The 15,046-nt window shown below is 38.1% G+C and overlaps 1 protein-coding gene across 11 annotated transcripts in view; it reads left to right on the forward strand.

Annotated features, from left to right (window-relative positions):
- The window catches only part of LOC125237050 (MAP/microtubule affinity-regulating kinase 3-like), a 296,828-nt gene extending 286,083 nt beyond the window's left edge, over positions 1 to 10,745 (forward strand). For 9 of the 11 annotated variants that reach the window (XM_048143984.1, XM_048143994.1, XM_048143992.1 and 6 more), the window contains 5 exons: positions 4,887 to 4,958; positions 6,558 to 6,617; positions 8,201 to 8,306; positions 8,592 to 8,751; positions 9,480 to 10,745. In XM_048143984.1, the coding sequence (XP_047999941.1) occupies positions 4,887 to 4,958; positions 6,558 to 6,617; positions 8,201 to 8,306; positions 8,592 to 8,751; positions 9,480 to 9,538 (457 nt within the window). In that variant the 3' untranslated portion in view covers positions 9,539 to 10,745. The remainder of the gene's footprint in view (positions 1 to 4,886; positions 4,959 to 6,557; positions 6,618 to 8,200; positions 8,307 to 8,591; positions 8,752 to 9,479) is intronic. The other 2 variants (XM_048143987.1, XM_048143990.1) reach the window with 2 other exon arrangements.
- Positions 10,746 to 15,046: the final 4,301 nt, after the last annotated feature.

Here is a 15,046-nt window from a genome sequence, read left to right on the forward strand (position 1 = left end):
TGCACTTTAAATTATTTAATCGTTCTGTGATTACGTTGTCGTAAACTTGTATCGAAATAGAAAACTAGTTTCTTAAAAATATCAGTTGAAAGAACTGACATATAGTTAAATGTCTTAAAGGAATATTGACTCGTCGCACCGTGTAATGTAAACTATTTAATAAGGAGTGAGTGAGATATATCAGTATATAATGATAATTGTTTAGTTTGTAAGCGGCAGATCCTAATAGCTTTGGTACAAATACTCAGTAGATGTTACCACGTAGAGACACTACATACGAACTTATCCCATGTCCCAGATAGGTGTGTACGAACTTACCCGCGTCCCAGATAGTGTAGAATAATGAATAGGCCAGAACTGTTGATAGGGAAAGGATTCTTAAAGTGCTTACATACGTTCTCACCGCATCAAGGTCATCGACATACTATTCTGTAAGGGCATAGATTAAATTTAAGATCATACCATCCCATACATTAAAATCCGACCGCCTAAGAACGCGCATATACTACACCACACATAGATGGCGCCACAAAAAATGCCTTGTTGCCATCGATTATTTGTAGATTGGCGTTAAGTGTCACTTTCGAACCATAAATCTATGTCATAAATAAGTGACACTTAACGCCATCTACAAGTATAATCGAAAGGTACAAGACATTTTTTTTGTGGCGCCTCTATGTGTGGTGTAGTGTATGCGCGTTCTTAAGCGGTTGCATTTTAATGTGTGGGATCGTATGATCTTATATTTAATCTATGGTAAGGGTCTCTCCGACGGAATCAGCTTTCGAACCAAAAATCGCTCCTTAGTATGCACATGCGTACGGCTGCGTTCAGCGACGATGACGCGTAAGCGTTTTACGAGCGATTTTGGGTCGGCTAGAGCCGATTCCGCGTCGATACGTGGGAGCCCTAAGTGGAAGCGAGAAAGAGGTATTTTTTTCTCGCTCTCACTTACGTGAAAAATCCAAGGTGTGGTCGTTTGTTAGCAACTTAAGGTGAGAGGCTAGTGATGAATGATCTCTGCGATCTCTCAAATGTTAGATCCAAGTATATAACTCTCATCTGTCTTGTCAATGTCTTATATATATTACACCCAGTCAGGAAAGTATTTAAAAAAAAAATTGCCAAGTTTTTTTTGTCATTGTAAGTGCAATAATATTTGTGACCTCATCTGGGTAAAGGGACACTTATTGTCGATGGCGCTTACGTCCCGCGTCTTCGTATTTGTACACGAACATCGCTCAGAACGCCGTAAGCGCCATCGACAATAAGGTCTCTTTACCCAGATAATGTCACATTTTTTTACTTTAAAACTGAGCAGTTAGAAGTTTTGTGGTATTGCCTTAATTAAACTAAATAGACACTATTATTATAATGGTTCTAATGGTTATAATTATGCCTACATTTGTCCTACCCACAGAACATAGACCACCGTTATGTGCCGCGTAGGCAGGAGGCAAAACAACCATTTCAAGACCACGTTAAAATGATGATTCGATGAAAGAGTACTTCTATCATTATATAATCAGACAGACTCTGTACGTACTTAACACGTACATAAAAGTCATAATTTGATAGAAATTTGACGTTTAAAATTACGCTTGCGCATCAAACTCTGGCAATTTAGATTGGTCTGATAAAAGGTATAATATATAAATGACAGTTGACATATTATGTTAGCGGCCTATTCCACAGTTTTCCATATTTAAAACTTTTTAGGGTTCCGTACTTTGTTTTCTTGTAGCATTAAAAATCGTTGTACATATTTGTACATTTGACATTTTTGTGTGTTTAAGTGTGAACAAAAACATCTAAATAGGTTTGTGAAATAGATACGTATGTGTTCTTGACTCTTTATATACTACATAGTGATATATAGACCATTTGTTATACGTAATAATTTGTGTAAATTTATTTATTTAAATCTGTTTACTATATTTACATTTTATTTTCTCAAATTATCAATATTTTTTCCAGTTTTGACTTAAATCAGAAATTAAAATAATGTTTATTCAAATTATATTAATATAAACGTGCAATCTTTTCTTATATTTTGTGTAGAGTACATCGGGTACATATTAAAACTAGTAACCGAAGTAAAAATGCTTTAGTAACCAAATTTATTGTTTGAAGAAATCTTTCGGTATTTTTTAAAAGTGTGCAACAAACAAAAATAATGTGTATTCTTATTCGTTGGTATAATATTGATCATTAGATTTATATAGTAATTTTGTCTCTCATAATGTATCCGAAGTATTTTACATATGACTCTTATGTGTTGGAATTCTAATCATATGTATATATTCTTGAAAAGTGTAAAAATCCCGTATTGATGGCAAAACTTAGGTGCTGGATAGTTTGAACGTTTGGTTCACTTTAATTCCATCGTTACGATTTTTAAATGTACCAAAAACATAAAAATACACGAATTAAATTTAATTTTAGAGGAAATTGCCGTTTTATGTAACTTTTTGGGCAGATACATAGTTTTACGACATTTATTAGCTTTTTTATTTCTAAATGTTGCAAATAATATCTAAATCACTGATAAACTATATTTTTAGTTGATTTTCTATTGCAGCGATAAAATTATGCTACGAAATTTGTATTAAGTAGTTAAAAATAGAAAAATATATTTATGATGAAAATATTTATGACTGCGGTACAGATTCAGTTAAGTACCTAAAACGGCAGTTTTCTTTAAAAAAAACTTATAAACAGAAAACGACAAGGTAATATTTTTATATAAAACCCGGATAACACACACACGCAAACAGTGCATTATAATTTCTTTGAGCATTTCTCTACTTAAAGTAATTCTGTTATTATGAAGGCTAAATGCAATACATTGTAATGTAGTCTAAGATTAGTTAGTTTATGTAATTTAGTAATTTTATATTTTGAGATTTTTTCATCCCTCGGCGTTTTCGGTTGACATTGTATTGCTTGGCATCGCATTTTTAGTTTAATTTCATCGATTATAAGCTATTGTGTTGAATATTTTATATGTGTATTATAAAATTTATAACTACGAAAGTTATCGCAGTTTAGTTAAATTATAATCAGTATTTATCGTACTTTTCTGTCCTCCGGCCGGAAAGCGTCATATTTCAGGCCGCTGCGCTAAACGAAGTTACCGCTTCCCGGCTTTGTCGAACTGAAAAATAGTATACACACCTTGGCCACTAAATAAGCAAAAAACATCTTAGTTCAGATATTTGTTGACCTCCAATTACATGTGATCTGATTTGAGACATTTCTTACTTTACTGGCCTAACGCACAGGTCCCATCGCGAGCTAAACTCTGTCAAACAAGTCTGTCAGTAAATAAGAACAAAGAAAACTATATGCATCCTTTTCTTTAGGGTGCTAGAGAAAAGGATACCTATAGTTTTCTTAGTTCTTATTTACTGACAGACTTGATTGACAGAGTATAGTAAGCTATGAGCTATCGGCTATAAGAACGAACAAAATATAATCACTCCCGTGCAAATAAAAGAGACACGGCGATTTTGATAGCTCACCGCTGGCGAGTAACTATAAACATCGCCGTGTCTCTTTTATTTACACGGGAGTGATTATCTTTTGTTCGTTTTTATAGCCGATAGCTCATAGCTTACTAACTCGTGGTGGGACCAGTGCTTAAGTATGTAATCTACTATTGCTAAACAGCAGATTCGAAGTTTTAGTAATACACATATAAATCTCAATACATTTCTTGACATTCTTATTAAAATAAATCATTGTAATGACTTCAAAATGTTTAATTATATTCGGCCATCGCATCGCATTTACATGTATATTTGATGTTTACAACTCGTAAGGAAATGCCAAAATTGAATAATGATAGTATTTTAAAATTGGCGTGAGGTCTGTAACCGATCATGTTTGTGATACAGGATGTGTTGCTTCTCCGAATAATCAGGTTTTTCAATAACATACACTTGTGTTTTATTTTTTTACCTTTAAAATTGTTACTTGGTCGTATTTGTTACATAATTTATTATTTGTGTTATCTATACTGCCTTCTTAAGCGGAAAAGCGCTACTTATATAAAAAAAAGAAAATAGCTAACTTATACTTATCTATAGCTGACAGTTACATTTTAAAAGACATTTATTTGGTTTTGAAATAGAGAGGGCAGTATACAAGGTATTGTAAATGTAACATAACTATCCTATATCTACGGGAGTAGATATAGGTAAATAAGATACAATATTTGCGCAAATACGGCTAAGTATTTTTCCGACTTTGCCTACTAGATTTTTACCATAAAAAGGTAAGATACACGAAGAACTATAAAATAAAATGGTCTTGGTGTTTTAAACATTTATTTCTGCAGGAACTAACTCTCCGTAATAATAATAATTAATTACAAAAAAACACGTCACTGAGCGATCCTAAATAGACTATTTGATTCATTTTAAAATAGTACCAAGACTTCACTAGAAGTAATATGGTTTGCCTGGTGTAGCAATAAATATAACTTTTCGAATTATTTTTATTTTACAACACTCTTTATTAGATTTTTTTTTCTTTGTTACATCAATTCATACACAAATGTTCAATATATAAAACAAATTGTCAGTATTGTGAAGTAAAAAGTTCGAAAATTATACTGATTTCAGTAGATAGGTTATTTCAAGCACTAGTTTATTTAAGTTGGGGCCACGCAAAACTCGATTACTCTTGACCCTGCCTCCAAGCGTTTTTTTTTCGTGGCTCTCCTATTAGGTAACTATCTTAGCCTGATAAGGTAGGGCCTCGAAAAACGCGATTACGCTTGACGCTAGCAGCTACTAGCGATATTTTCGTGGCTCTTCTAGGTTTTTTAGCTTGAGACTAGCTTGTAAGCACAATTGTAGACGTAGGTATTTATTTAACAGCCTCTCCGTGTTGGGGGAGTCGACCACTCGGCAGAAACCGCGCATATTCTCCTCGCTGGACATTCAGCGGAGGTAGGCGAGCTCGGACTCATGGTTTTGGTCAGCGGCGTGCTGTGGTCTTGATCATACATTTTTGAAATTTACGTATTTTATAATTGGCCATATTAACTTTTAAACTCACACCTCGCTAACCAATTATAGTACTCCGAAAGTTTACGCTTGACAATTACGTCGCACGCTATATTCTAATAAAACAATAAAATGGCGGGTTGCGTCAGCGCCGTGCGTACGCGTACACGTGTACACGCTCGAAGTGTGTATTTTGTGGCCCATCGGTCCTATGTACAGTCAACCAATTGGAACTCTAGGCCACTGTAGAACTATGTCATAGTGACGTTATAAATCAGATTGTAAGAAATCTCGTACGACGTATCGACGTGATCCAAATGTACAAACTTAACGGGAATTGCTGATATATAATTATAATGAACCTATCGCTCAGAAAAAAAGTTGATAATGAGGTAACCATAAGTTTATTTCCAAGAAAATACAGTCATGTATACAATTAAACTGACCTCCACACTAGGCAGATGCCTGTCCCGTGGAAGTCCATAACTATTATCAATATTATTACTATATTAGGAGTAAGTAGGTATTTCGTATTTTACGAAAGTTGTATGTTTGAAGAGGCCACAGCACGTCCATGAAACCAAGTTTTATTCAGTTTTTCGAAAGTTTTGTGTGAAATGATGTTTTCCAACCGATTTTATGTTCTTTATTAAAATGTTAACTAAAATTTAACTTTTCAACGGCTGTCATTGCATTTAAGAGGGTTTATAGTTTTGTTTTTTTTCTTTTGTTATTTTGTTTTGCCAAGTTACATTATTTTTTAAATTTAATAATTTTTTATATAACTTGGTGTATTTTTTTGAATTATGGGGATACCAAGTAAGAGCAAGGCATAAAATCGGATGGATTACTTGTGATTAACAGAGATCATAACAGTTTTGCTTTTTTCCAAATTTTCCGAGCCAACATATGCCAGTTCTACTAATTTTTGCGTGTTTTTTGAATTTTGAAGAAATTTGGAAAATTTTGAGTTATTACATTTATCTCTTTGTCCAAGTGCGATAGCATGTAGTATTTTGTATTTTAGCGAACTGCAAGGTAAGTGTGTCTCAAGCATGAGTTAAGGTTTTTTTAGAAAGCTGCTGTTTTTGTGTGCTACTGCGTGCTTTCCATTTTTTTGTGAACCCTTTTTTATTTTGGATTTTTGTATTCAGCTGAAAATAAATTGGCTTTTATTTATTGAAAACCGTAAGTTTAGGTTGTTAATAGTGTTTTTGTATCCTTAAAATACCGCAAAAATATGTGACACGCTCTTATGCCTCACAAAAGATTGTGTTATATTTTTTTTGTGGCCCTACTTGTTCAATATAGGTACTATTGTAGGTTACTGTAGATACAATTAATATCTTTATAATGTTCTTAATTTCTAAAAAACTTTGTTGTAAAATTGACCTAAACTTACGGGATTTTATTCTTTACAAAATTTTCATTATATTGTTTACTGTAAATAAATACACGAATAAAAAAACTGTGATCAGCTCGATACAAACGCGATGCGGCACAGTGGCGCCCCCTGTTAGTTACCCGTCTGTTTCATTTTAGGCCGTTGGATGCAACCACCCCGAAGCATGCCGTAGGCGCTAGTCCACAAACCTTGCTTGGGTAATTATCATTTTATTTTCATTTTACGTTTTTATAATACTAGTACATATACCATCAAAGTACTGGCCAAAATTGTAGGAGCAGCTAGCTGAAGTGGCAATCGTTGGCGCTACTTGGCGTTCGTAACGCAGGCTCTGTCGCGCCAACGCGGAAAAGCGATAGAGAGAGCGCTACAAGCGATTGCGACCTTGGCTAGGGTACCCAGGGTGCCTAGGCATGTTACTAATCGCTTACGCACCGTAGCGAATGAAGTCTCTGTTGCACTAGTAATTCAAAGTGATGAGACTCGTTCGAGATCGTGTCGTTCGCCATGGAGCGAACGATTGCCATATTGGCTATACCCTGTTGAAAATATAGTTGGCATTCAAAACTTTGATATAGTGAAATACAATCAAAGGTTTTGGTTATGTCCAATATATTTTCAATTATCGATTCACCAAAGTTGAATGAAAATGGTGAAAATGGAGGATATTTCATTTCTACTTACAATTACTTGTAGAAATAGTTGACCTCACTGCAAACAAAGTTGTAGGCAGAAAAGGGGATCTTCGGTTACCTCTGCAGCTAAATAAGAGTATATGTATTTTTACATATTGATGATCAATTTACGTCAACTTTGGAGAATTGAACTTTTCTTTGGTTAGATTAAAAGGAACGGAGTATTTTTGTTATGTTTTTATTTGGAAAGAGCATGGTTGGACTTCGGAAGATTTTATGTCATACATATTTATGTTTTGATACTTTCTTTGTACTTTACTAAAGGTAAGTTTAGAGTTAGATATATTTAGGTACAGTACAGTTATTTTCTAATCAATAAATGTATCAACTTGTATACACTACAATATCAATATCCGGCTGTCTCTGAAGAGAGAAAAGTCAATGACTTCTTTCGAATTTTGAAACCAAGTAAGCAACATTTGGAACTTCAAAACCTATAATGGTTTTCAGCAATTGCCTTAGAAATCTAAGGATTCATCCATTTATTACATAACTAGTACACTCTATCTATTAAAAAAAACCGCATCAGAAACCGTTGCGTAGTTTTAAAGATTTAAGCATACATAGGGACATAGGGACAGAGAAAGCGACTTTGTTTTATACTATGTAGTGATAGTGATAGTACGAGTATAAATTTTAATGTAGCCATCTTTTTCCCATGAAATAGTGTGACATAGGGTCCAAAAACTCGAAATTTGGTGCGTCGTAATTAATGGATGAAACCTTACCGAAGGCAACCCGACGCATAACATGCTCATCTATCGGGTTCGAGACCGGTGTTATAATGTGTATCATAATATAAATACAGACACGAAAAATTCGTCAGTCATAGTCAGTCAGTCTTCCCCTCCCGGGCGAAATATATTTTTGAACGGCTATATATGATGAACCCTTGTGAACGTCAGCTACCGGCAGCAGCTGCAACGTCTTTCACTGGCTATTCTTCAACCCACCAATGAATTGTCAGCTGACGCCTACTAAAATTTAGTATACATTGTCCTCACCACTTTAGAAGTATTCGCCTGGGATTCGTCTTCTATGGCAATGCCTTTAACATAAGTGTGACGATATATTTATGCACACAGACAAGGCAACGACGAGCAAGTGAAACCACGCGTGCTGCGCTTCACGTGGAGTATGAAGACGACGTCATCCAGAGACCCTAATGAAATTATGGCTGAGATTCGCAAGGTAAGATATTCGTAATAGCATGTACAAAACGCGTACAGTTGCAGAAACTTAACACATAAAGCCTGACCAGAAAATAGTTCTGAAATGGAATTCCGCAACATGGCGCAGTCATATATTTCTGGTGCCCGTTTCTCGAAAGGTATCACAAGTGCGCGAACTGTCAAATCGTATGGGTTATCATGGAAACACACTTGTAATACAAGGCTTGTACCTTTCGAGAAACGGGCTACTGGTCAGGCTTTACTTTTGCAATTTATATACTTCATTTTGGTAATCTTATTCCAGGTTCTAGACGCGAACAACTGCGATTACGAGCAGCGCGAGCGATTCCTGCTCCTCTGCGTGCATGGCGACCCTAACGCGGACTCCCTAGTGCAGTGGGAGATCGAAGTGTGCAAGCTGCCTCGCCTGTCGCTCAACGGCGTGCGCTTCAAGCGGATATCCGGTCAGTATAGTGTGTAGACTGATAGTGGACATGGCGACCCTGACGGGGCTCGCTAGTGCAGTGGGAGATCCAAGCTCGCCTGTCGCTCAACGGCGTGCGCTTCAATATCGGTCAGTATAGTGTGTAGACTGATAGTGGACATGACCCTCGACTCGCTAGTGCAGTGGAAGATCGAAGTGTGCAAGCTGTCTCGCCTGTCGCTCAACGGCGTGCGCTTCAAGCGGATATCCGGTCAGTATAGTGTGTAGACTGATAGTGGACATGGCGACCCTGACGGGACTCGCTAGTGCAGTGGGAGATCGAAGTGTGCAAGCTCGCCTGTCGCTCAACGGCGTGCGCTTCAAGCGGATATCCGGTCAGTATAGTGTGTAGACTGATAGTGGACGCGACCCACGGGACTCGCTAGCGTGCGCTGCCTCGCCTGTCGCTCAACGGCGTGCGCTTCAAGCGGATATCCGGTCGCTGTAGTGTGTAGACTGATAGTGGATTACATGGCGACCCTGACCTCAGTCTCTCTCACACAGAGGCTCTGCGAAGTAACATCGAAATGGATAATTCGTGGATGGAAGAAATTGTTTCCTAGTCGTTTTACATATTGTTAGATTATCGCCGATTTACATTTCAAATTTTGAGCATCAGATGGCCCCTTTGAAACCCGTCCTCGACCGTCATTCTAAAGTTTTTACCGATTAATGGCTCGCTTTATAACTTATCCTTTTCTTCTGTAGGCACCAGCATCGGTTTCAAGAACATTGCGTCAAAGATCGCGAACGAGCTCAAACTGTGACTGCCCGGGAGCGCCCCGCGCCGCCGCCGCCGCCGCCGCGCCTCGCCGCCCGCGCCGCGCCCCGCGCGCTCCTCCTCCGACGAGCGCGTGCCGCCCCTCCGCCGCCCAGGACCGACTCCTTACGCCTCTCCGCCGAAGACATGGTCGTCGTGGCCAACGGAGGCATGCGGACCCCCTCAGGTGCGTTAGCGCATTTCCTGGCGGCCTACACGCCGGCGGAGCTCTCCTTGGCGCGCAGCGACTACCTCCGACCCCCCCTCTCCCCGAACCCTTCGCAGACTATACAACCGAGGTCGTCCTTGTCCTTGAGAGCTGACAGTGCGGATCTGGACGCGGGCCGAGCGACGCTGCGACCTCGGATGCCGCATCAGTCGTACTCTTATAGCGTGCATACGCTAAGGCGGCAGCCGCGAGCGGTCTCCCCCCCCCCCCCTCGCCGTGCGACTGCCTCCCGACGCACCCGATCCCTCCGCCGGAGCTGTTCGATTTTTAAAAAAAGGGGTTTTGAGGTACAATTTTCCGTAGGATTTCTCGCAAAGCGTGCCGTAGATAATAAATGAATCGCGATTTGATTCAGGCGGGTCGGTTCGTGCCAAGCGTCCGAGCGGTAGCGAGGACGCGACGCCCTTGTATAATATTATTAAAAAATGTACGTGTCATGGACTTTTACTTATTTTTTATTCGTTTTTAATCTAACGGCGGTCCGGCCGGCGTTGTTGTATAATGTATACTGATTTGTAACTTTTTTTTTAATTTATCGAGGGCATGTTTTTTATCGTTTGTATGAAATTTGTTTTTAAAAAAAGACATAATTTATCGGGTCGTATTTGGCCGGGCGGGCCGCCGGTGCTTTCATTATGATTGTGTTACGTGTTGTATAATGTACAAAGAGAGCGGTCAGCTCGTCAGATAAAGTTAGCTTAGCGTTAATTATATATTTTCCAATAATGACAAATATGGATATACAAAAGTGTGGCTGTCAAGCGGTGTATGTAAGACTCATTGTATAGCCAGGGACCGGATTGGCAAGAGTCCGAGGGAGCGAGAGGTCAGTAGTCGTTGTCTCTTTCTAATTATAAGGCTGAATTAGAAAGTGTCAAATTTGTAAGAGCTACCAACTCTTGATTCTGTTCTAAATGATTTCAAGACTTGTTAAATCTCGTAGGTCAAATGAATTTCAAAACACTTGATGTCTAAGTATTTGTATTGAAATATGCGGCGTTCCAAGTCTCAAAGGTCCGAAGAAGTGATGAAATTTCTTATAGAAAAACTGCTGTTATATTTGAAGCAGAAGGGCCCTTTATGCTTGTAAAGCCACATTTTCTTAAGGCACATGATGCTTATGCCAATAGTATTGACTAGTATGAATAAGCACCATGCTATGACCACTTAAATCTCCCCTCGGCCCGACAGGGACGCAGCTATACGTTAGATAAAGAAAGTTTTACATATTTATTCTTTTCTAACGTATAACGCCGTCAAGATTTGATTAGCAGTAGTCTTACCACGATTTTGACACTGGCATATTTACTAATGTCGTCAGAACTTACATACAATCACGCCTGTATCCCATAAAGGGGTAGGCAGAGCACATGAAACTACTAAAGCTTCAGTGCCACTCTTGGCAAAAAAGGGGTCGAAAGGAAAACGAACTCAGAACTTACTTTTGATATATCTCCCTCTTAGAAAAGAAAGCAATCAATGTATACAGGGTGAAATAAAGGACCGTTTAAACTTTGCATAGTGACTTTTGAGGACATAATGAACAACTTATATTATGGGACCAATGCTGAAATTTCGAAAAAAAAATGTCTGTTTCAAAGAAAGGAACGCATCGACGACCGTTCTGGCCTAGCGCGTAGTGACCTTGCCTGTAGCCGCGGTCCTGGTTTCGAATCCCAGTAAGCGCATTTATTTGTGTGAAGATATTTGTTCCTGAGTCATGGATGTTTTCTATGTATACAAATATTTGTATATTATATATATCGTTGTCTAAGTACCCACAACACAAGCCTTCTTAAGCTTACCGTGGGTATCAGTCAATCTGTGTAAAAAATCCTGTATTATTTATTTATTTATTTTATTTATTTATTAAATTCAGCTTAGGTCCCATAATAAAAGTATTAGAAAGCGAATATATGCTTGTGTGAAACTTGTGGTAGAACTACAGGTACCAACGCTCGCTCTTTACGCATCTATAGGTTATCACGGAAATTGTTAGATGTGTATTATTCGTCATTGTGATCAAAGTATTAAGGACTTTGTAGTTATAGCAATAATGTTCATTATTGATCGTTGAAAATGTCAAATATTGTTTCATTCTTCGTAATAAATAAATATGTGAATTCGTATGTTCTTTGAGAGACTACCTAAAAAAATGTTACGTATAAATACTTCTTTAGATATTGCACAGCATATAAAATGAACTAAACTAGTAAAATATTTTACTTAAGGCACAAATAATTTCGTACATTGACCCCGGTTGTTCCTACCTCTTTCGCACGCGCATTATTTTATTGCTATCTCGCTTGTCATTGTCGATAGTGACATTGGACGTCGATCAAGACAGCAATTTATTTACGTGCGTGCGATAGAGATAGAAACAGGCGGGGTCAATGTACGGAATTATTAGTGCTTAGCCTATTTATGGCGTTTTATGGCTAAAGGGTCAATCTGCAATAAAGACGAATTTCTGTTGAAATATAAAATAAATGAGTCCTTATTTAATTTTTCCGTTTGACATGGAAACCTACAAGTTACAATTTGACAGAATATTAGTAAAATGTCTAGGGTTGGTCTCTCAATGAATATAAAATCTCTTTTTTTGTAATTAACAGATTTTTTTGTGATTTGGTGTGAAGCTTTCATTTTTTCTATGTACTTGTGTGTGACGTTTCGCATACTTACTAGTTAATAAATAAGGTAGGTATGGATGTATAGAGCGTGAGGCGTATCGCGTATTTTCTATTATTATCTAATTAAGTGTAGTATTATACTTTTACAAGGAATCACAAATTTTGACGTTTCAATGTTAAAATCCTGTCATGTTGAAATTCACTGAAATATAAGGACCGACAACGCTCGCTTTAAACTCTGTAAATGTGACGTTTTTAATAAAAGGTACCACATATTCGCTTACAATAGGGACGAAATTTGCTCGCAATGTTATACAAATAACATGTTAGAGCGTCCTTATTGTTGAGCGACAGTGTGGTATCTTTATCTTGAGAACGACACAAATAGGCAATTTGTAACGTTATTTCTTATAATTTTAAGGTGCATATTCGTTTGAGGAACCTTAATATTCATTCGAAAATTCGGCTGTGAGAAAGGTACCCCTTGTCAATGATTCGAATGTTTTGACCTTTTGTTCGACCAGTCTGATCCTTAGCTTAATCTATTATATCAATGTGTTAGGCACTGGTGCCACCAAACGCGAGGAAGCGATGAGCTATCGGCTATAGAAAGAACAATCCTGTGTAAATATAACCTAACCACAAAATTAAAATTTTGAAAAAACCCCCGACCGCGACATAGTGGGACCGATTTTCATGAAACATGGCTAAGAACACTCCCGACTAACTCAACTTTCAGACAAAAAAACTAAATCTAAATCGGTTCATCCGTTCGATAGCTACGATGCCACAGACAGACACACACACAGACAGACAGATAAACAGACAGATAGACATACACAGAGACAGACACGTCAAACTTATGTAAAAAGAGACGCGATGATAGGCGAGCGTAATTTTATTGACATGGGATATTATAATTTGTTCGTTTCTATAGCTGATAGCTCATCGCTTGCTCGCTTCCGGTGGGAGCAGCGCCTTAGCAGCGATACTCAATCTTTGTCAAAAGTTTTATAGGTGACCCATGAGGTGGACGTAATTAAGCGAAATAAAATAAGTCTTATAAAAATGTGTGAATGACTTTTTGAGAGAATGTTTTTTTTTCCTATGTCCACTTGGGATCCTTATCTATTTTGTAACTATGTCCTACGAGACAAAACGTATTTGTGGACCTAAAGGTTGAGTATGGCTGTGTTAGAGCCACTTCACACTACGCGTCAGTTTATGGCTGCATGCACGCTCATATGGGGCGTATAGCAGAGCTGTGCGGCGTGCATGTCAAACATTTGAAGCTTATACAAGCGTCCTGGGGGGTTACCATGACGTACTAAAGACGTTCAGTTTAGGTTGAGAGAAAGGGACACAGCTATAGCAGTTACATAGCTCCGTCCCTCTCTCTCTCAACCTAAACTGATATGGTAACCCCCCTGAGTCGACGCTGCATAACCTGCACAGGGGCAAGCCCCCCGCCACCACTCAGGCCTTATGCGTATCTTATACCCATGGGGTCTAGTCAACTATGGACGCTGGGTCGCCATATTTATTTGCGCTGACTAGACCGACGTTCAAAAGATGCTAGTGTGGAGTGCCCTTTAGAGCCAGTGATCAAATGCTCAGTATGTTTTGTGAAAATGGCGGGTAACCGAGGATACAACCTCATTATGTGTTAAAAGTTAAAAGCGATTTGATGTTAGGCGCCTTGCTCTTCTCGTTTGCGTGACATTATAAAAACAAAGTTATATCTGACTAATGTAACACTGATTGCCATTTTGTTATTGCCATTGATTGCCGTTTTGTCCACCTACTGCAGTTGGTATCAATTGATCGAATAAAGTTTCAATTATTTTATACCCTCAACGAAAAATTAATATATTGCAACTTATACACTGAAATGGAGGTCAAACACGACAGGCAATTTAGTGCCCAGGGCTGGAATGAAACCAGTATACTCTGCGTTCGCAGCAGATACGTGGACCACTCGGCCACCATGGTCACGGAGGCATTAGTCGAATATTCTGAACTATATAGGTACAATGTATTATAAAAACTATTATTTAACAGCCAAGTTTTTAATAATTTTTGGTGTAATCTAAAATAAATGTCATATTAGTAAGAAAATAGCGATTTTTTGGTGATACATTAGGCCGAATGGCTCAGGCACCTGCCACGATAGCAGAGGGTGCCAGTTCGATTCAAATATTTTTTTAAACGAATATAATTTGTTTTCAAGTACGATAGAGACTAAAATTTTGTCACGCAAACCGAAGAGTCGCTTCGATAGCACGGTAAGAACTGGGTACATACATACAGTAGTTATATATTTATATATATATGAGCTTTGTTTACGGTATAACTTAGAGTAGTGTCGACCATCGCCATCGGCCGAGTGCGAGTGGACGGCGTTTTGTGAGATATTCAAGTGGAAATAAATTTTATTTTTAATTCCAATACTGGTTTTATTCATCTTTGTGTATTACCTATATAGATCTGTACCATTTGCTCTGTATGTACGGTCAGCATTCGATGCATATTAAGACTAGTGATGTGCCGTTTTCGGGAAATATTCCCCTATAGGGTAAATTTCCCTAATGCTAATGAAACAAGTAGATAGTGGATTAAACTATGATGTGCAAGTTGCGAAAACTCCAAAGAA

Source organism: Leguminivora glycinivorella, chromosome 20 (genome assembly GCF_023078275.1).
Source record: "Leguminivora glycinivorella isolate SPB_JAAS2020 chromosome 20, LegGlyc_1.1, whole genome shotgun sequence".
NCBI classification, from domain to species: domain Eukaryota; kingdom Metazoa; phylum Arthropoda; class Insecta; order Lepidoptera; family Tortricidae; genus Leguminivora; species Leguminivora glycinivorella.